General features: G+C 39.2%; 3 protein-coding genes across 5 annotated transcripts; all 3 read right to left on the reverse strand.

Annotated features, from left to right (window-relative positions):
• Positions 1–275: 275 nt before the first annotated feature.
• On the reverse strand, positions 276–3,572 carry LOC148338318 (D(1) dopamine receptor-like). 2 transcript variants are annotated; one of them, XM_088294936.1, is made up of 4 exons: positions 3,232–3,572; positions 2,696–2,780; positions 2,188–2,613; positions 276–2,108 (listed from the first exon to the last, which is right to left on the reverse strand). In XM_088294936.1, the coding sequence occupies exons 3-4, from the start codon at positions 2,375–2,377 to the stop codon at positions 1,204–1,206; spliced, it is 1,095 nt and encodes a 364-aa protein (XP_088151062.1). In that variant the 5' UTR covers positions 2,378–2,613; positions 2,696–2,780; positions 3,232–3,572; the 3' UTR covers positions 276–1,203. The 2 variants fall into 2 exon arrangements, with proteins under 2 accessions (XP_088151062.1, XP_088151061.1); XM_088294935.1 differs by having other exon boundaries at positions 276–2,613.
• A 3,820-nt stretch (positions 3,573–7,392) lies between these two features.
• Positions 7,393–11,719, reverse strand: LOC148338319 (uncharacterized). The gene is made up of 4 exons (XM_088295163.1): positions 11,508–11,719; positions 10,525–10,569; positions 10,324–10,455; positions 7,393–7,770 (listed from the first exon to the last, which is right to left on the reverse strand). Exons 1-4 carry the CDS (start codon positions 11,655–11,657, stop codon positions 7,672–7,674), a joined length of 426 nt encoding a protein of 141 aa, XP_088151289.1. The 5' UTR covers positions 11,658–11,719; the 3' UTR covers positions 7,393–7,671.
• A 6,034-nt stretch (positions 11,720–17,753) lies between these two features.
• nek12 (NIMA-related kinase 12) lies at positions 17,754–20,530 on the reverse strand. 2 transcript variants are annotated; one of them, XM_088294674.1, is made up of 2 exons: positions 19,588–20,530; positions 17,754–18,332 (listed from the first exon to the last, which is right to left on the reverse strand). In XM_088294674.1, the coding sequence occupies exons 1-2, from the start codon at positions 20,528–20,530 to the stop codon at positions 18,124–18,126; spliced, it is 1,152 nt and encodes a 383-aa protein (XP_088150800.1). In that variant the 3' UTR covers positions 17,754–18,123. The 2 variants fall into 2 exon arrangements, with proteins under 2 accessions (XP_088150800.1, XP_088150798.1); XM_088294672.1 differs by having other exon boundaries at positions 17,754–18,329; positions 19,549–20,530.
• Between the last annotated feature and the right edge of the window lie 738 nt (positions 20,531–21,268).

Below are 21,268 nucleotides of genomic sequence, written 5' to 3' on the forward strand. Positions count from 1 at the left end.
TCCGCAACTCCTTTAGCTTTTGCCATGATTGTGCTGCGACTGCTGCTTCAGAGTTGCTCTTTTGCTCTGGAACCGTGTCTAACCAAATCATTGGCTGAGAATCTCAGCGTGCACTTGGTTGTTATGTTAATTAGTCCCACTGTTTCTTAACAGTGGGGTGGAAGTGCAAAATGGCACATTTTCAAACACAGGCATATAACTAAAGATTTACATGGTTGTTTAATTTCTTGATGGGTGGGCAGGCACTCGAGACACACAAATAGTTGTATACAAGACATTAGAAAGTCTTCTTTAATGTTGAAATATTGTATTTGTTCGTGATGCCCAGTTGTGAAATTACTAGCAAACTATAATAACCCAAAAATGGCGTTTAATTGTTAACTAGGAGTAATTTAAGACATGAACGTTTGAAATATAATTCTGAATGAGTCCTCATAGACAAACACAAAAGTAGCACAAATGCTGTCTTTGCCTTTTCCCTAAAATACACAGCAATGTCAGACACTTTTTGTCAAACCACTTCAAACAGCGAGGGCAGAGATGATAAGGGTGAAAATCAATCTGTGAAATCACATTTTTGGGTGAGAACAATAAGACATAACCTGAATGTTTTGATGCACTTACATCTTTGGAAGGAAATTCAGATCGCAGTGCTGAAAAAAAACCTTGAAATAAAATGACCATGTTATTGTTAAATCAGTGCTTAAATGGTAAATCGTATTTGAGCAACATTTTCCAGTGTAAAAGCAGGTTGCTGACATACTTTCTTAATCTACGGTATCTCTCCGGCATGCTGGACATGCTGCTGTACACTGAGTGTGTGATGATACTGAAGCGAGCAGTATCTGGCAACATTTGGGCGTACGCTGCCCAGTCATGGGATTATCTATTCCATGGGCCTCTCAGAACCGCAGCGCTGCCTGGCATAACAGCAAAGAGTCATAATCCCAATCCCCAAATCCCCTCCTCTCATCTGGACTCTCTTGCCATGCAAAGACATGAAGTAAGCATGCTCACTCTGACGGTCTGCCCGGAGTCGGGCCACTTGCCCAGTACAACCAAGGTCCACGTCGGGTCAGCGCCTTCAGTCACTCTAACACACGCAGAGCAGCGGCTCTGTTTGAAGGCAATCCGACCGGCCTTATAGCGGGGGGACGCTTGGACCCCTCTGCGGATGAGTCAGTGCTGTGAGCGAGTCGTGAGTCATTTTTTGTTTAGACTAACTGTCTCGATGTTGTGCCCTCCTGGAAATTGTTTGTGGCAGCCCAGCAGGATGGAGAAGGCCTTGCGAAAATCTGCATTGAAGGCATAGATGATGGGGTTGAGGGAGGAATTAGCCCAGCCGAACCACACGAACACGTCGAAAGTGGTGGGGCTGATGCAGGGGAAGGCCTCCCCTCCGCTCGACTGCTCGCAGAAGGGCACCATGCAGTTCAGCACGAAGAACGGCAGCCAGCAGCACACGAACACGCCCATGATCACGGAGAGCGTCTTCAGCACCTTGGTCTCCCTCTTGAAGGTCATCTTGAAGGAGCTCTCCGAGTCGGCGATGCTGGAGCCTCCGCCCATGCTGTCGTGCCGGTTCTTGGCGCTCTCGGCCGCTCGCTCCAGGGCGGAGATCCTCCTGATTTGCCTTTGCGCAATGCGGTAGATCTGGGTGTAGGTGACCAGCATGATGGCGACGGGAATGTAGAAGCTAATGAGCGAGGTGGAGATAGCGTAGGTTCTGTTTAGGCTGGAGTCGCAGTTCTCTGATGTGAGGTTTGATCTCAGAACAGCAGAAGGGGGAGAAGAGAGTGATGTAAAAGATGTCGTTTGAGCCTTGTGCCAGTTGAGCTGCACCGGAATAAAGGAAATGAGGACAGACAGCGTCCACGCCACACTAATCATCACAAACGCCACCTTGGGTGTCATTTTACGCTCGTACCGAAAGGGGCTGGAGATGGCCCAGTAGCGGTCCAGGCTGATCACGCACAGGTTGAGAATGGAAGCTGTAGAGCACATGATGTCAAAGGCCACCCAGGTGTCGCAGAAGGAGCCAAACGGCCAGAACCCGGCGATCTCGCTCACCGCCTTCCAAGGCATCACCAAAATGGCCACCAAGAGGTCTGACACAGCCAGCGAGATGACAAAAAAGTTGGTGACTTTGGTGCGCAAGTGGCGGAACTTGGTGACGGCGGCGCACACCAGCGTGTTGCCAAGCAGCGTGGTGAGGATGAGCAGCGAGAGGAAACAACCGGTCAGGACTCGACTTGAGGAAGCCTCGTCCGAAGAGCCGCTGTCGATGGCCGTTGTAAAGTTCCTGACATCCATCCCTGAACGCGTCATTCAAGTCATGTTGCGGCGAGATGGCGACATCGCAGCTGCACGTTAACATGACTCCAAGCTTCCCTGCCGCAGAATCAGTTTATCTTCTTCTTTCTTCTGATGAAAGAGGTGCTTCTCAAGGCCGAGCCCGCCGGGGGGCGGCATGAGTCCTTTGACTCGGCAGATTAGATTTGACATCGTTTTAGCTTCAGTGCTCAACAGGTGACAGTAATTCAATTCCTCAGTGTAACGAAACCTCTGCAGTTTCAGAGATCAGCTGTCTGCTTGGTGAGGTCATCAGCAAGCCTGTGGACGAACAACATCAGTGACATTACACTTGTGTTTGGCCGTTTTTTCCCCCAAACATTCTTTATGAAATTACACGGACCCTTTCTTGCCTTTAGATGACCATGAGGGTTTGTGATGATGCTCCGTTTGGCAACTTAATGAGAACACACATCTCTTTAAATTTCCTGCCAATAAAGAAATAAAAGAAATGGTAATCAAAGACCAGTTTATGGTCAATAGTGCTATATTTTATATGAAGACAAGGAAAATCATTAAAATTGGGGAGTGAATATATATTTTTTGGATGGTCTGAAATGATTAAACTAGGTTATATTATTGAGCATTTAAAATTGACTAAGTAATGTTGCTAATATTTTGGCTACATTGGATGAAAATTATGGAATATAACGCAGTGTACACATCTACATAATGACAAACCAAGTCACAATAAAATACCGTTGTCATTGTTGAATTACTCAGTTTCAATAAAAGTGAGCATTGTCTTTGCACATACTTTCTAATCCATCTGTTACACTCATTTGAGTATGCAGGTGTACCTAATGAAGTCCTTTCAGAGGTTCTTATACGTACATTTACTGCTGAATAAAACTGCTGAACATTAAAAGTCACACATACCTTCATCCACATCCAGTTGTAATCGTTACAATCATCATTCAATTTTTGCGCAAAAGAAGTCAGCTCCCTCCCAAATCTTCTATTTAGAACAAAACAGCGTCAAATCCTCGCAGTCAACATCCACGACCCCGAGAAATGTGAACAGTCCCGTTGTTTGGACGTAAATAAGATCCAACATCGCGGATTGAGGTCTGCGTGCTCTCGCGGCTTCAGCGCGTCTCTGCGGACAAGCGCAGTGACATGTGCGCTCTTTCACACACTTTTTTCCCCGCCTCACAGGCGCTCTGTAGTCTGCTGACCGCATCCCTCTGTGTGTGAAGACAACATTTAAGCACGCACGCTTCGCCTTCCTATTTCCGATTGACCCAGTGGGCATGTGAATTCAACATCAATATAATATCAGTTGAAAGAATTTGATGTAATATTACGTTGAGAGGACATCTGATCATGCTCACACAAATGTTAAGATTAGAAGAAAACAAAATAAATATCCCTCCCGCATCATGTTTTTATTAATAATAATACTAATACTAATTATATATATATATATATATATATATATATATATATATATATATATATATATATATATATATATATATATATATATATATATAGCCCCATTGTACAAGTTAAATTAAATTAACATCCAGGTTATAAAACAGAATCAGGACACCAGGCCCGGCAATGAGGACATTGGCTCCCTGTGGCCATCTTGTGGACAAAAGTGTTAACTGCACTTGAGAGAGACCTCCGTTGAGACAGATTGAAGATTGAGATTTTTACCCTTCAATATTTATCACCTAATGATAATGGTCACAATGTCACCTTGAGGCTTGAGTCTACTCAGACTTATAAATCCCAGCAAAATCTGTCAGCATCACGGAAGTGGCCGCTTGCTTTATTCACTTCATTGCATGCAGCGCGTAATGGAATTCAGAACAATCGTGACATACCAGCTGTCGCCCCATATCCATGCATGTTGTGATGGGAGCTGGAGCGACAGCTTTTAGCCTTTTCCCTCTCAAGCATCCACATTATAAGCAGTTTACAAGATTGACCATGAGGACAGAGGAGAGATGCAAATAAGGGGCTAAAATTAGAACAATGGCTGAAAGTACTTCTTAATTTTCCATTTGCCTTTAATTGTCAGTGCAAATCATGCATGACACTTCATTTGCACACAGCACTGCTATTTTAAATGGGAGTGCATGATTATGACGCTTTACAATATTTACACTAATTTGTGCAGTTAACACTGCACTAATGGTAGAACACTTCTCGCACGCACTCACACGCACAAACACACGCACTCACACGCGCACACGCGCCCACACGCGAACACGATGCTCCTTATTTTGTCCCAGACATCGCTGTTTTCTGCGCGCTTCTCTAGTTTCAGTGAAAGGATAGACATGGCATTCCCAGGCCAAGTGTTACAACATATTCTTCGCCAGATTAAGAATTATACTCGTAGATATTTTAACATCACGTGTACAAATAAAAAATTGCATCATTTGACATCATTTATGCAGAACGATTGAAAAAGAGTAAATGACCGTATCCATTATGGCTGCTTCGACATTTTTTTAAATTAAATACTTTTTAGCTTGGAAGATTAAATAAACTGAAGGTACTCCAAGTTTTTTTTTTTTTTAATTTCATTAATAAGGCCCGGACAAAAATGGCACGCGGACCAGTACCGGGCCACGCTGTGGTGGTTGGGGACCACAGATCTACAGTAGACACGTGTCTGTGGATGCCCCCTCTCAGGTGGATGCCCGATGCCGCCGCCCCTTTGGCCTCACCATCTGTACGCCTTCGGATGGGATTCAATAGAAAGTGCCATCAGCCATGTAGAGCCAAGTGTGTGGGGAACAGATAAGTAGGGAGAGCAATACTGTCATCTACTGGTGTTATTGTGTATTACAGTTATTGCAATCTCCACTCGGGAAGGCCGGAGCCAGAATCAAACCCTGCACCTCTGAACTGTGAGGCCATCGTGTTTACCAGTCATCCACTGTGCCGCTTTATGTTATCTATACTCCACAATATTGGTTGCGAATCACAATGAAAGGAAGCCTTCAGTATTTGCATTCTGTTGACATTGCAGCACCGTAGAATGCGGTTAGCAGGTTTAACTCAGTCGGGAGGTCCCAAGGTTTCAATTCCAGCTCAGGCCTTCCTGTGTGAAGTTTTTTGTGTACCCCTCGTGTTTGTCTGGGTCTGCAGCAGGTCCTTTGGCTTCCTCCTACAGTCTAAGGACATGCTACATTAATCGTATACTTTGTTGTTCATGCATGTAAGTTGTATTTGTTGGTTACATTTGCAGTCTGCTTGTGCAAAAGAATCTCTCACATCCCATCACACATAAAAATGTCAAGTTTTGTTTACATTTTGAGATTTTTTTAATTGTTAATTTTTGACAGAAAATATGGGTCAAACCTCAAATTATACCACTGTTGAGGTGACAAACCTATGTAAAAAAAAAAAATAAAGAATCAATCTGGAAACAGGTTACTTTTCATTTTCTAAGCAGTGTATTTAGCCCATATAATAATTTGGGTTGCTTCCATGAGCGTTGCGTGATCATAGACCTCCTACATGAGAAAACAGACTCTCCACTATACAAACCACACATTAGCACATTTCTTTCTGCTATAAGGTCAGCTGAATGTACAGAATGCTGCCATCTGTTTCTCGATGAGCGGCCTTGTTTGTCAGTGAAGCACGTCTTGGCTATGATTAAGCGTGTTTTACCAATGGAGCTGATCTGCATGATTCTAGGACTGTGTCAGGTTGTTGTTATGACAAGAGAAAGACTCTGCCAGGAGAACATTTTGAATAGCTCAAATATATATAGATATATACATATATATATATATATATATATATATATATATATATATATATATATATATATATATATATATATATATACATATAGATGGATAGATATTAGGGCTGTCAAAATTAAAGCGTTAACTCAGGTGATTAATCCCAAAAATTTTAACTCAGTTAAGTATTTTAACTCAGTTAACTCAGTTTGATTTACTCCAAAAATAATTTGCATACTGTGCAAAAATTGTGCCATGTTAGCCATCTTTAGCACGTCTCAGAACTAAACACTGTGTTTAAGTTACCGCTGGGCCTTGCAAACCAACACTGCTGGAGTGTGGCACTTGTGGGCACTTTTGAGAAATGTTTCGAAAATAAATGTCTGCAAAGATGTCTCCATTTAGATCGTATTCAAGAATCCAAGAAAGCTATTAGAACAGTCTTTGAATTAAATATACTTCATATTTGATTTTGTATCAATTCCAAGATATTATTCAAGTAAATATCTGTTATAAGCTTTGCAAAAAATAGTAGTTGAAAAATGTGATTAATCACAATTAATCATGGAATTCTTTGTGATTAATTAGTTTCAAAAAAATAATCACTTGACAGCACTAATATATATATATACCATCTCTGATAGTTTCCTGTGGTGGTACAAAAAAGAAAAATAAACTGAAAGACATTTAATGATTTTTTTTTTTCTGAATAGTTTTCAAATTTATGTTGTCGTTCCACAACTTCAGAGATTCCACTACACTAACAATAAGCACTGTGGTATCAATTGTAGGCAATTGCTTATCTCTTCTCAGGACTTTTTTGTTTTGTCTTGTTTTTTTTTTATTACCCAGTACAGCAAACGTTAAATACAGCAGAGGTGAACTGTGACTGCACTGACTTAATGCCCGGACATGTCACAGCCGGTACGCTGTCTGTCAGCTTATCAAAAATGTTTTGCATGCAAATCATGTAAATAAACCCAATTCCTCCTCTTTCAACTTAAAAAATAAAACAAGCCTTGTTGACGAAATGTGACGACATGTTACATTTCTCCTGGGTAGAAAAAAAAAATCTTGGTTTTATTGTGCGGATGACAAATGAGAGCAAATCTGTTTTTTTAGAAACAGGAGAGAAAAAGCAGCTCTCTGCCCCAACGTGTGCGTGCGTGTGTATGTTGTCAGTGTGCATGTCAGCACGCGCTATGTCAGCATTACAACTCCGGCTGCACTCGAGATGCTTGAAGTAGATACGAGATTTTTTTCTCACTTCTTTGCAATAAATACAGCTTTCTTCTCCCTTTTAAAATGATACATTCACGCATAGTCAAGTAATAAAAAATATTTTTAATTCAAATACAGCAACAGGTATGGAAAAATGTTTTTTTTAATTGCATATTAACCGTGTGTTTTGGATTTTTTGAAATTTTTTGAACCACAGCTTAATAGAAAAAATAAATAGACGCTCAAATAAATAAATAGAAAAATTAAATAAAAAAAACAAAACTTGTCTTATCTTAGAATTAGACTACTCTACATCTGGTATCCTTTGTCAAAAAGGTAATCAATAACTGCATTGCAGCTGAATTGCATTCAAAAGAACACTTCATCTTTTCCTTCCATTAAAATTCTTCAGGAAAGTTGAGTAGGGTTTGAAAGGTGTAAGGCTTCGTGTGTTCTGTTTCATTTTGCACTGATGGTCAGCCTGGAAGAGGAAAGCACGTTTCATGTTACTTGCCACTGATAATGCAGATACAGTCGATCTAAACACAACATATTCAAAGTAGGACCATGCACCATGGAAATATCCCACAGGAAGTAGCAGGGTTGAGGTCGTAGGTTTGACATCACTCAGTCCATGTTCTGAATCTAATCTCTAATGAGGTTAAGCAGGCGTAGGTAATAGATGGATTTCCTTGGGCAGTGCTGAGTTTTTCATGTTTAATTGATTCAAATACATTAATGATTCGAGGACATTTAACTGCCATGTATGAGTTCAACTTTGAATATTTACAACATTTGGAAAGTCTCCAGACACTTAATGGAAATGTGCCTCTTTGCAATGTTATTTGTTTAGGATTCAGACAAAGAATTGCAATTCATCTCTATAAAACCTTGTGGCATCGTAGCCTTAACTTCTCATTCAGTTTTCAGTTTATTTGTTTTTGTTTGAAATTGTCAAAGTGCAAGCGGCCGCAAATATTTTCCTTTGTCTGTGTGGGGGTTTGATTGTCTGCAAGACTTCCTTTTCAGCCTCGCACTTCAAAACGATTCATTATTAACAAACCTTTCCTGTGCTTTTCTCAGGTTAAAAGGGAAAGCAAAGGCAAATATAAATTTCAAATGACATTTTTGTTGCAATTTTTTTACATCATAAAAATGTGGTGGACTGGATGGAAATACTCTCTGGTAAATCAAAATCCTGCTTCCCTAATTTAGGTTCAGTGAGGATCGTTGACCATCAGGACTAATTATTAGTGCTGACTTTGACATTTTTTTATTCATTGAAAATTCTGTCATAGATGACTGGACTCAAACCAGATATCAGAGGGTAATGCGCAGGTCCCTTTGCAACATACCCAGTAATTCAAATCAACATTGTAATATAGTAGAATGCAATTTTCAAAATGCAAACGTTACCATTTGTAAAAGAAATAAATAAAAAAATTAATTAAAGTAACACTAAAACCCCCCACTTCTTTATTTTGGTTGGTTGGTAGGCATTATTTATATATTTAATTATTTATTTGTATTTGTTTGTTTCGTCACCTCTCTCTCTCTCTCTTTATATATATATATATATATATATATATATATATACATATTAGGGCTGTCAAAATTAAAGAATGAACTCAAGTGATTAATCCCCCAAAATTTAACTCAGTTAAATATTTTAACTCAGTTTGATTTACTTAAAAAATTGTGCCATATTAGATGTCTTAAACACATCTTAGAACAAAACACTGTGATTAAGTTACCGCTGGGCCTTGCAAACCAACACTGCTGGAGTGTGGCGCTTGTGGGCAGTTTTGAGAAATGTTTCAAAAATGAATGTCTGCAAAGATGTCTCCATTTAGATCGTATTCAAGAATCCAAGAAAGCTATTAGAACAGTCTTTGAATTAAATATACTTCATATTTGGTGATTTTGTATCAATTCCAAGATATTATTCAAGTAAATATCTGTTATAAGCTTCGCAAAAAATAGTAGTTGAAAAATCAATGATTAATCATTAATCGCGGTCGCGGGGGGTGCTGGAGCCTATCCCAGCTATCTTCGGGCAGTAGGCGGGGGACACCCTGAACTGGTTGCCAGCCAATTGCAGATGTATATATATATTATATATTATATATATAATATTATATTATATTTGTCAACGCGCCACAAATCATTGGTCAACACGCCATTGTGGCATCAAAACTAAAATTATTTCACAACAGCAAAGTGAATAGCATACTCCCAAATAATGAAACAATCAATAAAATAAAAATTTTAAAAATATAATTGACACGAAACATGAATTTTAAATGATATTTGCACGCCATAGTGCTGCAAAGCATGCTGGGAGTGCTTTGTACCTTCCTACACTCTTTTTGTCACATGATGCCAATTCATTGATAAGCTCAAACCGGAATCACTCTGTAGAGATGGCTGAATTCATTGAACTTTATCACTTTGCTCAATTTGAATGCAACTTAAAATGATTATTTTGGCTCTCAATTGCTTTTTCACACAGGATCTCTCCTGCTTGCTCGCTCGCCAGTGCCCGCGCACACGAGAACGAGAGAAAAAGAGAGAGAGAGAAAGAGAGAGCCGGTGCATTACAAAATTTCATTCTGCTCCGAGTGCAAATATTTGAATTCTATGCTGATGAAAATCCACACAGGCCTTGCTTAATCTGTCCTTTTTACAAAACCTCTCATCTACCTAATATTTCCCACCCCAAAAATGACCGTCCATTCAGGACGTACAGATGGACAGTTCTGTCCCAGGGACAAAATGCCTTTGATCTTTGATTAATTTATAGCTTGTGTTTGTTAAAAAAATGCAAGGGAAGTAAAAAAAAAACAATCACATATTAAATTGCAATCACAATATTGAAGAAAAAAATCTAAATTTAATTATTTTTCAAAATTGTTCTATAATAATATGCAGTCACCCATATGCAACAAATATAATTCTTCATTTTCTAAAAAGGCAAAGGTGTGGATAAAAAAAAAAAACTATACACTGTGTTAACACATTTCTGCTGACAAACCTGTTGAAGACAAGGCCTCAGTTGCTTGAGATTTCCCTCGAGCTCAGTGAGGATGTTTTCACTCTCTTGTTGTACCGACACATTGCTGAGAAGATGCCTCAGCTCTCGGGTGAAGACATCCACACAGAAGTCCTGAAATGGGGACTAGTTTAGTTGGCAGGCTTTTTTTTCTCCTCTGCTCGTGGATGAAAAAGAACTCACCGCGTTTTTGTGCATGTCTGTGGACGGCATCCGCACTGCGTCTGGCTACAGGGACAGAAACATATTAAATACTTTGGTAGTCCTGAGTCACAACCAAGGGTATTTTAGTTCAAAGCAAGACAAGTCAATTTTTGTTCTGTACAATATTGTGTTCCATACACCCTCTCGGTTCTAAACATGGCATTCTGATCAATATTGTGTTGGTAAATGAATTAATCGGCAAAATACGCCAGTTTTTATCCTTCTCAGCCATTTTGCCAAATAAAACTCTGCATATTAAAAAGCCAAGGCTAATACTAAAACTAATAAAAGCTCAACTAAAACAAAGCATTTTTAATAAATAAAAACTATTAGAAACCAACAAAATATCTCTAAAAAAGTAATTATAACTAACAAAATCAAAACAAAATGAAAACTACCTTTAATGAAATATGCTAAAATATTAGCAACCTGTTGGCAGCACTGTCATTTTTTTGTAGTGCTTCCCATTAGGGTTGAGGATGAGTTGACGCCTATTCCTCGCCCACCAATCAAATGGCACTTATGGACAAACAATCATTCACACGAAAGGAAAATTTTGAGTTTTCCGTGAATCGAAACATGCAGGTTTTTGGGAGCAAGCACACGCAAACTCGGCACAGGAGTGTCTAAGTAGAAATTCGAATCCGGGACCTCTTGATGAAGTCAAAAGTCATCCATGAAGTGACAGTGGTTTAAATTAATATTCATATTAATATTCAATCTATTGAACTTCACTAATTGGACCATGTCACATTGGTGATGCTTCAAAATTCTTGTTGAATTCTTCTGCAAAAATATTTATATGACTAGCAACATGTTTGAACTGATTGTTGCATGGAGGTTTGAATTCCAGGTCATGGTACATTTAGTCCATAGTCCAATAAAGTGTGATATCAATGCGAAATGCTCCTTGCACATTTGCTGACTTTGTAAGATAAGCACGCGACGGCATTTTTACTTACGGACGTGATATTGAGTTGCTTGGCTCTGTAGAGTTTGTTGAGTTTTCCCAGTCTTTCTATCATCTCCTCGTGCAGGTTAAAATTGACGCAGTTGTCAACACTGGAGCAGAAATGCAGCAGGAAGACAAGAGCAAACACGCACTTCATCATACTGTACTTTAACTCTCCTCTATCACTCTCTCTCTCTCTCTCTTTCTTCTTAAACAGGTCCGCCTTGTTGTGAGCACTTACTAACATGACCAGCATCAGCCCATTTTATTTGATTCACAAAGTCGCAGCGGAAAAGGAAGCGACTGATGTCACCCCCCGTGCACCTACTCAAAATGCAAACATGCTGTTAAAATTTAAAATTGCTCAACAGTTCACACCAATCGTGTTTAACCACATTCTCAATCACCTGATGCGATTTGGTCAACTTGTTATGACACAAAGAGGTGTACTTTTTGCAAATGATAAATGGTTTTGACTGTCACATACAAACAACAGAACAAAAAGCTAAGAATTGCTGAATTTGTGGATCCGGAAATAATCATATCTGAAACGTTGACGTTGATGTTGCCATGGAGCCTAAAAGTGATGGACCATGAGAATAGTTGGGCTCACTGTCAAGCACTCTAAATTATATGCTACACTGGAGCAACGGGGTCCATAGCCTCGTGAGAAATCTGATTTGATCTTCCAAAATATATGAATACATCTTTTTCTCAGCCCCACTATCTATCAGTCAAGTCCTGCAGCCGTGCCTGGTCGCTTGTTTAACTAAATCTAACTTGTGATTGGTTATCAATAATTTGGAGTCAAATTTGAACTTCACATTTAATGGATTTATTCACATTGAAAATGCCATTACCATTCTGTTGACATCATCGCAAGTGTGGATGAGTAATAGTGGTGGAAAACTTGACAAATGTCCCGTTCGCAGCAGCAAAGTTGTGGTATGGCCACTGATTGGTTGATTGTGCGGGTCTTTGCTGTAAGACTCTAAATATTTAAATATTAACTTGGTTAATTTTAATAGACCAAAGTAATAAATGAACTGTGCTCCCCGGAGTAAATTAAGTTTTTTTTTTTACCCAATTAAATTAAGTGCGGCCGAATGTTAGTCATTTTGTGAACACAACCATAATAAATTACATTGACCCAACCAAAGTACAGGGACGATGAGAATTGTTTAAATGCTATAATCATGAACTTTAGAATACGCTAAATAAAAATTCAAAATTCAATTCAAAATTAACTGAATACATGTTTGTCAGGGCTTAACAAATATACTACAGCTGCCCAATATTGGAAAACATGAGATATAAGATCGATGTTGGCTATAGCAATATTGATATCGCGATATTTAACGTGTGCCTACAGAAAGTACATTTTTATTATTAAAAATGTTTTATGCGGAAAAACTATCTCGCTCTCTCTCTCTCTCACTCTCTCTCTTACTCTATCTATATATTCATCCATTATCTGTACCGCTTCTCTTCACTTGAGTTGCGGAGGTGCTGGAGCCTATTCCAGCTTTCTTCGGGCAGTAGGCGGGGTACACACTGAACTGGTTCACAGCCAATCACAGACAATGTTTTCATTTTATTCATTTAATTGTGTAGAAATTCTTTGTGTGATTTTTTTTAATTTTTATATAGTTCATTGAAAGAGCTTTTTTTCAGTCTGAGATGGGCAATCCCGCTGCTTTTTTTACACTCCACTCCCCACGTGTCATCAGATATCATTTTTACATACGCGTTAATGTGGCTATTGCATAATTCACCAGTGACTTTGTAATAGTTTCTGTGGTTGTCTTTCGCCTGATGAATAATAAGATGCGAGGGACTTTCTGATTAATATTTAGAGCGCAGTCACTAAAGGCTGGGGAGAGCCCACCCACACGTCACATAATCCTCAGCTATTTTAGTGGCTCTGTAAAGGCGTTTGTAATCTATTTAATACATGATTAACGCCATCTACAGTATGTGATAATCACATTATTTTTAAACTTCACGTTGTAAGCCGATTAGTCAAGCTGATTAATTCTCTCCCAATGGGTCGTTTATTCACTAAGCGGCAGAGAGCACAAGGGTGTTTACAGGAGGTCCTCAGGTTTTACAGCGGACCCAAGGCATTACATTTTATGAGGTGTAAAAATCTGTGACCATGCGGCATTATATGCCACTGCCGTTCTATTTTTCATTTGAGTGTTTACATTTTATAGACTAGTCGTCTTTTTTTGTACTGTACTAATATTTTCTGTAAACTTTACTACTGTTTTAATGTAGGTCAGGGGTGTCAAACGCATTTTTGTTTCCCTGGGTGTGCATTTATGTTTAATCCCCTCCTCAAAGTATTACATATAGAGGACACAACAAATTGATGAATTACTAGTTTTGAAATCTGAAGTCAAGAATAATAGTTTGTTCAACTATAGTTGAAGTTACTGTAATAATGCAGTCAGAAAATGTTTGGAGGACTGGAGTTTGTCATCCCTCATCTAGAGAACGGCAGGCATGGATATGCATCCAGACATAAGCGCATTATTCAAATTAAATTAGTGATGACGAGACAACGCTGTGCCCACATCTCACTGGCGAGAACGCATCCGTTACGAAAAGCATTTTCATATATAAAGTGTGCTATATTTTATCAATCTAATGACATTCAGTTTCAAGAAAACTCCTTGGAGCCTGTGCACACATTTATTCTTTTTTTTTAATGCATGACAGGTGTTGCAGAAGCCTGGACGGTAGAATGAGTGTAGCTGGATAATGAGCAAGCCATGCATGTTTAAAAAAAAAAAAGACTTAGGCATGAATGGGAGAATAGGCCCATTCGTCATGTTATTCTAGGGAAAAGTACACCAAGATTGAGTCGTGCTCGATCCAAGGTCAAAGTCGGGGTTAATTCTAAATCTAAAACATGAATTCAATAACGCAGTCCTGCTTATATCAGTACGACACACACAATAAAATGGATTATTGAAACCAAAAAGAAAAAGCCTGTGCTTATCTGACATTAAGATATCAAATAATTATTAAGGTTATTATTATGCTGTACCTCAAATACTTCTTATGCTCGTTCATGGAGTTGCTGTTTTATGACTCATGCGATGCAGCTGCTGCATCCTGGAAACAACTGTGGTGCATTTGTCTTGACACCATCAGTAGAAGGGCAGTTTGATGAGTGTGCGGATGTCACTTTGAGACTTATGTAAAAGGAGGGGGATATGTGCAACATGTAGCGAGACACATTTGACACCTTTCATACATCTACAAATCCTTTGAGGTAATCATGTTCAATTATGGTAAACGTACAAAATCTTGACACATAAACTTGGCTACCCAGATTTTCGCTTCGTTGATGTGGTTTAATTCCAAAGCAGAGGATGACAGTTGGTTGTCGATAGAACAGAGCAAAAGACTCAAAAGATGGTCAAAACATTTCCAAAATTAGATGCTTGGCAACAATTACGCATGTAAAATACGGGTAAAGGGGGAATAATTCTAACCTTGCAGCAGTTCTTTTTAAGCGGGAGACAAAAGTATTAAATCATTGGTGACCTTTGGATAAATGCTGCTCAAAAACATAAATCACAAAAATCATCAGTAAAGTCTCATCCTTGTTGAAACGGCGTGCTACACTAACAATGACTTTTGAATCTTTTGTAATTTTTCAATTTTACAATATGGACAAATCATTTTTTTCCAAAACTTGCAAGATAGAAGTTGGTCTACAAGTCAAAGTAAAGATACATATGTAAACCTCAGAATTCCCTACCTGGAAATGCCTTTTTGAGTCCAGATGTAATTGGTCTAAAGCAGGGGTGGGCAAACTACGGCCCGGGGGCCACATTAGACGTTTTAATCCGGCCCGCCGAACTTGAGAAAAGTGAAATGAATAAACAATGTAAATGTTTTATTTTCTAAATACTGTGGTTTTTCAAAGACATATACATTGTTGTAATGGTTTTGTTCACTTTCATTTAAAATTAAATGTATTTTCTTTCTCCGATGAGGTTACCAAAACACTCCATCCATCTCCTCCTGTTCCGGCCCCTCTGTCAAATTTTACAAGCCATTTTGGCCCGCCAATCAAAAAGTTTGCCCACCAATGGTCTAAAGGGTTCATATCTTCTAATTGCAAAACTGTAATTGACAACTTACCATCTTAGTGTGCACAGACAAACAACACAAGAGGGAAGGCTGAGCTTGGATATAGTTATACGGAGAAGAATTGGACCCGCACATACAAAACAAGTCTCGACTAAACACAGACAGATTCAATTCAACCGCACAGAGCATATTTCACTCCAAAAGGAGTAAAATGGAAAATTACATTTTAACACCCTTGTTTGTTGAGAAGCCAAGTCAGGGATAGATGAGCAATGAGCCGTGCAACAAAGGAAAGTCTGCCCATAGGAGGAGACCAGCCAGTAGCATGCATGTGCTCTCGAATACGGGGCTCGCACCCCCCTTCAGGACCATCCATCCTCAATCAATTCCTCCACGTCTTCTCTTCTTTGTTCAAGCCTGCTGCAGATTATGGGCAACAAAATTGCCAAACAATCCTCGGGAAAATATACAGTAGGCAAACAACCATGCCCACCAACGGGCAATTTTGATTCTTCAATTAATCTACCAAGAAGGTTTTTAGAAAGTGGCAGAAGCTGTATAATACACCGGAAGACAGGGACTTGGATATGAATCCCCAAGATCAAAACTGCGATAGTAACACGGTAGCACATCAGGGCAAAATTCTAATTGGACAAAAAACAAAACAAAAAACAACATAAATCTAACATCCTCATAAATGGTACTGAATGCAGTTCAGCCAAGAGCAACACTATGACATGAAGAAAATTGACTGTTGGGAATACATTAATACAATTCCACGGACATACAACAATATAACAGTTTCGCTTGTCAATGTAGGCAAGTACTTTTGATACAATGTTAAGGCCAACAGAGAAGGCCTTTCTGACCCTTTCTCACTACTAGAATTGAGAGAAAGGAAATGACTTGCTGTTGAATTATTACTAAAAACTTGGTGAGTGGACTAATGGATGACAATCCGATGACTGAGCTGCTGTTTTACATTTTGATAGAGGTTCCCATTTCTCAGGAGCCTCACAAACTAATTATGGATTACCCGTCAACTCTCACGATGACACATCTGTCATCATCACGGACACACTGTGAGAGGGAGTGATGGCCATAAGGGAAGTTTTGTTAACCTAATGGTGGTTGCATGGAAAGAGAAATGAATATGGTTTGCAAGTGTATCGCAAGTGGGTGAAACCTTCTTAATCTCATCAGAGATGGCGTGATGATAAACCACCAATCTAACATTTCCGTGAAGATGTTCACTCTTGCTGGTACATACAGAGCCAACTTTGCCATCTCAATGTGTTTCATACGTGAGACTTTATCATATTTTAATGATTCACAATGCATCAAAAGTGCAACTGATGCTTATACAAATGTGTAGAATCTACTTATTTTTAGTAGCAAAGGGCATTTTCTCCAGGACTTCGCAGTTCACACAACAGCACCTATTGTTCATATTCGTTATGAGAGAAGCTAATGTTCTAGAACCACAACTTATTGTATGACATATTCGTGACTTTCAGCTTTAATTTAGGATGTTTCACAAAAAGTTGATTTAATGTCGATTGCGGTCGAAAACACTTGACAATGACTATGAATAATAAAATGTTAGCGGTGCAACGAATGGCTGATTAATCAACAACGCATCACGGGCAGCATGGTGGTTAGCACGATGGCCTCCCAGTGCAAAGGTCGTGGGATCAATTCCGGGCTTCCTGTATGGCATTTGCTTGTTCTCCCCCTGCCTGCGTGGGTTTTCTCCGGGTACTCCGGCTTTCTCCCAAAAACTTGCATGGTAGGTTAATTGAACATTCTGAATTGTCCCTAGGTGAGAGTGTGAGAGTGGATGGTTGGCAACCAGTTCAGGGTGTACCCCGCCTATTGCCCGAAGATAGCTGGGATAGGCATTGTTAGAATAATTGTTAGTTGCAACCATATAAAATACAGTTAAATAGCAGCATTCATCCCATTCACGGGGTTTTTTACAAAAATGAGAGGAAATTGCTGAGAAAATACAAATAAAATCAAGTTTGGCATAATCATGACTAACAATCATATTTTATACAAAAGCGAATTTTGCATGGATATCTGTTTTTTTACAAAAATGTTTACATATATAGTGAATATGCTACCTTTCAAATAATAACTGCCAATTCCATATCAGTTCCTATAAATTCCCACAACTCCCATTGAAAGTTTTCAATTTTATAAAATCTTAATTTTCAATTGAAATGTTGGAAATTTGCAGCCCTACTCGTAACATGTTTGATTCTGTTCTCAACCATATCTCTTTCTTCATTGTGCAGCGCTACAACCAGAAGAATAAATATTTAATCCTAGTCACAATAAATCCAGAGTCAATGCCCAAATTGTTTTTTATGCCTCTGAAGGCACATGTACCAGCATCGTGAGTTGCGTCACCTACGTTCTGAAAAGAGCCTCTGACCTGAAATGCCCTTTCTGTGATTTAGAAAATAGATCCCCCAACTCCCAAATATCACAGTTTGCTCAAATGTGCATTTTTAGCCCTTCTCCTTCAAGGCCTTCAGCGTGACCACCATTCCTCCAGCATCACAGAGCTGGAACTCATCCAGGGAATCATCGTGGTCCAGATTGGAAGCATGACTTCCATAGGCCACATTTGCACTCTCGTCCTTTTCCTCATCTTCCTCAAAGTCATCTGGATACTCAACTTGGTCCGCAACATCCAGGCAACAGTGCGAAAACACTGGAAGAGAGAAAGATGATTCATTTGTAAATAAGGAGGTTTTTGCGCATAAAGTTTATTTAGAGGAGCTTTGAATAAGAACATGAATTATTGTTAAAAATTGAAATCTAAGGCTGAAAATTATATTTAAAAAAAAAAGTGGGTTAAAGATTGTATCTGTGTTTTAATTCAAATTAAGACTCTCAAAACTATGAAGTGGCTTGTCTTCAGTTTTCAGTATGACGGAGCATTACATCAGGGAATTACTTCTTTGAACAGCACCGCATTTGAGTATGAAGCAGAGGTGAATTTTCTTGTTACAGTGACACTGCGTTGCAATTTTGAGGAACTGGTGGTTTCGAACACATTTCCATTTCATGCCCCACATTTTTGGAGCCAGTGTGCTTCAGGTCCAGTATGATAAATGTGCCTGACGTCAAACTGTTTGTTTCTGTTGAGACACTTTTGGGTTCCCCCTCAAAACTTCTTAGATAGTATCCCTTGGGTATCTCTTATTTCAACAGTCAAAGGCAAAAAAAAAAATTTAAAAAATAAAAAACAATTATTCCCTCACCAGAAATACTTGATTATTTTGTTTCTTTGTAGAAAACTGCAAGATAAATTATGTGTCTTTTTCTTCGGAAATTAATGATGCAGACAAATATAACAATAACAATTTAAATGCTATAAGAACACTAACAATGGCATGTGTTATTGCTTTGCACCTGAAGAGCCTGGGAAAGGTGTTGTTGCTAGGTTAGCCTAGCGCTGCATTGTGTTTGTTTATTTTTTCATTATTATTATTATTTTTTTAAAGAAAGCTGGGATTCAATAGTTCAAAAACTTGCTGTGATAGACAAAAACTGAGATCTGGTTTGGATTCCGCAGCCAAAAATTATGTTTAAAACTGCTGTCTGACCTAACTCGACGAATATTGGGTTCCCCAATGTTAATAATGCATGTTTGGTGTATGAATTAAAGCTTAAGTCACCCCAAAAAATTTACAAGAATATATTCAATGCGGAACCAATTAGTCCAAACACGGTATTGCAATTGATATTGCGTTAGTGTGCCCTTAGGTGAAGTCATTTTTAGTCGACTGTAAGTGACAGTACAAGGGAAAACTGCCAACCCCCCCGACATGGATGAAAACAGGTGGATTGCTCTCCTTAAATCAAAGTCCACAAACGTGATATTTAACATTGACTCTAAGGTGTTTAAATATTCCTACGGGAATTACCGAGGTGTTCAGCAGCGGGTCTTGTTGTTGGTAAGAATGAATGCTGGCTTTGTTCCTCCAAAGATGAAGAACTTCCTTCCTCGTCAAAGTCGTCAGGATACAGACAGCCACAGTGACTCTGTCCACCAGCACAGGCACAATCCTCCTCCACGTCATCTTCGTTATTCAGCGTGTCATTAAATTGAATGTGCCGTAAGTGATCTTGCACAAAGGCGCTGTCTATTATACACGCAGCACTCGGTCTGATTTGGGGTTCGACGTTTAACATTCTCTGGATTAAAGAGGAGATGTTTTGAGAGTAAAATTCAGGCACGGGATCGTACTCTCCTTTGGTGATCTTGTATAAGAGACTGAGGAGGTTGGAAGCCACAAACGGAGGCGTGAGAGCACAGATCTCGTAGAGAAGGCAGCCCAGAGCCCAGATGTCACACTCAGAGCTGTAAGGCACATCTTGGCAGAGTTCTGGGCTCAGGTAGCATGGAGTTCCCACACATGTGGAGGCCAAGTCAGCTGTGCTTGTCATCACTCGCGATACCCCAAAGTCACCCAACTTGACCATGCCTTGTTTTGTCAGCAACACATTTGAGGTTTTGATGTCCCTGTGAAGTATTTTAACGTCATGTATGTAACACACGGCCAGCGCAACCTGCACAAACCAGCCCATGACCGTTCTCTCCGTGAAAAAGACGCTTGATTTTCTCTCTTTGACTCGATCATCTAATGTCCCGCCATCGCAGTAGTCCATCACAATGTAAATAAAGCCGTCATCGGGGCTCACAAAAGCCTCGCTGCAGTTCACTATGTGAGGTTGCTTCAGCTTCCTGATGATCTCCGCCTCTTGAAGAACAGCTCTCCGTGTCCTGGTGCTCTCCAGTTTGATCCTCTTCACTGCATGCAGCCTCTCTGATTCAACGTGTTTCATCAGGAAAACTTCTCCGGATGCTCCTCGGCCCAAACGCATCACCTTTTCGTACTTGTCCATCGTCTCAAGCAGAGCCGTTAGGCCATCTGCTGTATACAAGACTGCTAGGAAGGGCTTTTGTGTTGTAGTCGCCATGGAGATCAGACGCTGTGAAAACTGAGAGGAGTGTCCTTTGTGTTGTGTTAATAAATGTTTAGGGAGTCATGCCATTCGTGTCCTTCTTGAAAGGTGAATCTGTTAGTGAGTTTTGGTGTTATATATAAAATCATGGTTAAACGATAAAAAGATGAAATGTTATATCCTGAAAACTATGTGCTAATTTTTTCCTTATTGTAAATGCATTTTTGAGTCACACCTCACAAGGCAACGGCTGAGTTATAACCTATAGTTATTGCCAATTTAGTTGAGTAATTAAAAAAAAACAAAAAAACAATGTGGATAAAGATGAAGAACAAAATGCTGCAATGCTGAATGAATCAATATAAAATAATGTAGAGTTATGTTGAATGAAACGGAACCACATGGAACAATATGGAATGATATTGAATGTTGTGAAATGATATTGATGAAAAAAATGAAATGTGAAGCTGAAAGGTGTGGATGACATTAAATGATAGGGAATGATATGAAAGATGTGGAATGCTATGGAATTAATTTAATGATGAGTAATTATATTGGTGTAAATGTGCAAAGTGCTGGTGAAAATATGTGCAATCTTTGGCATGTGGGAATTTTGTGAATGTTGAAAATGATTCCCAGGTTGAATTGAATGTGCTGAAAATGTTTTAATCTCAAATA

Source organism: Idiotropiscis lumnitzeri, chromosome 4, assembly GCF_059441095.1.
Source record: "Idiotropiscis lumnitzeri isolate Australia: NSW breed Sydney's pygmy pipehorse chromosome 4, RoL_Ilum_1.0, whole genome shotgun sequence".
NCBI classification, from domain to species: domain Eukaryota; kingdom Metazoa; phylum Chordata; class Actinopteri; order Syngnathiformes; family Syngnathidae; genus Idiotropiscis; species Idiotropiscis lumnitzeri.

Bases quoted from the DNA above. Each gene is read 5' to 3' on its own strand.
- LOC148338318 (XM_088294935.1), bottom strand. From the start codon at position 2,328: ATGACGCGTTCAGGGATGGATGTCAGGAACTTTACAACGGCCATCGAC.
- LOC148338319 (XM_088295163.1), bottom strand. From the start codon at position 11,657: ATGATGAAGTGCGTGTTTGCTCTTGTCTTCCTGCTGCATTTCTGCTCC. The intron at 10,570-11,507 runs GTAAGTAAAAAT...CTGTCCCTGTAG, and splicing joins AGCAACTCAATATCACGTCC to CCAGACGCAGTGCGGATGCC. The intron at 7,771-10,323 runs GTTTGTCAGCAG...TTCCTCTTCCAG, and splicing joins TGAGGCCTTGTCTTCAACAG to GCTGACCATCAGTGCAAAAT.
- nek12 (XM_088294672.1), bottom strand. From the start codon at position 20,530: ATGGACAAGTACGAAAAGGTGATGCGTTTGGGCCGAGGAGCATCCGGA. The intron at 18,330-19,548 runs GTAATTCCCGTA...TCTCTCTTCCAG, and splicing joins ACCCGCTGCTGAACACCTCG to TGTTTTCGCACTGTTGCCTG.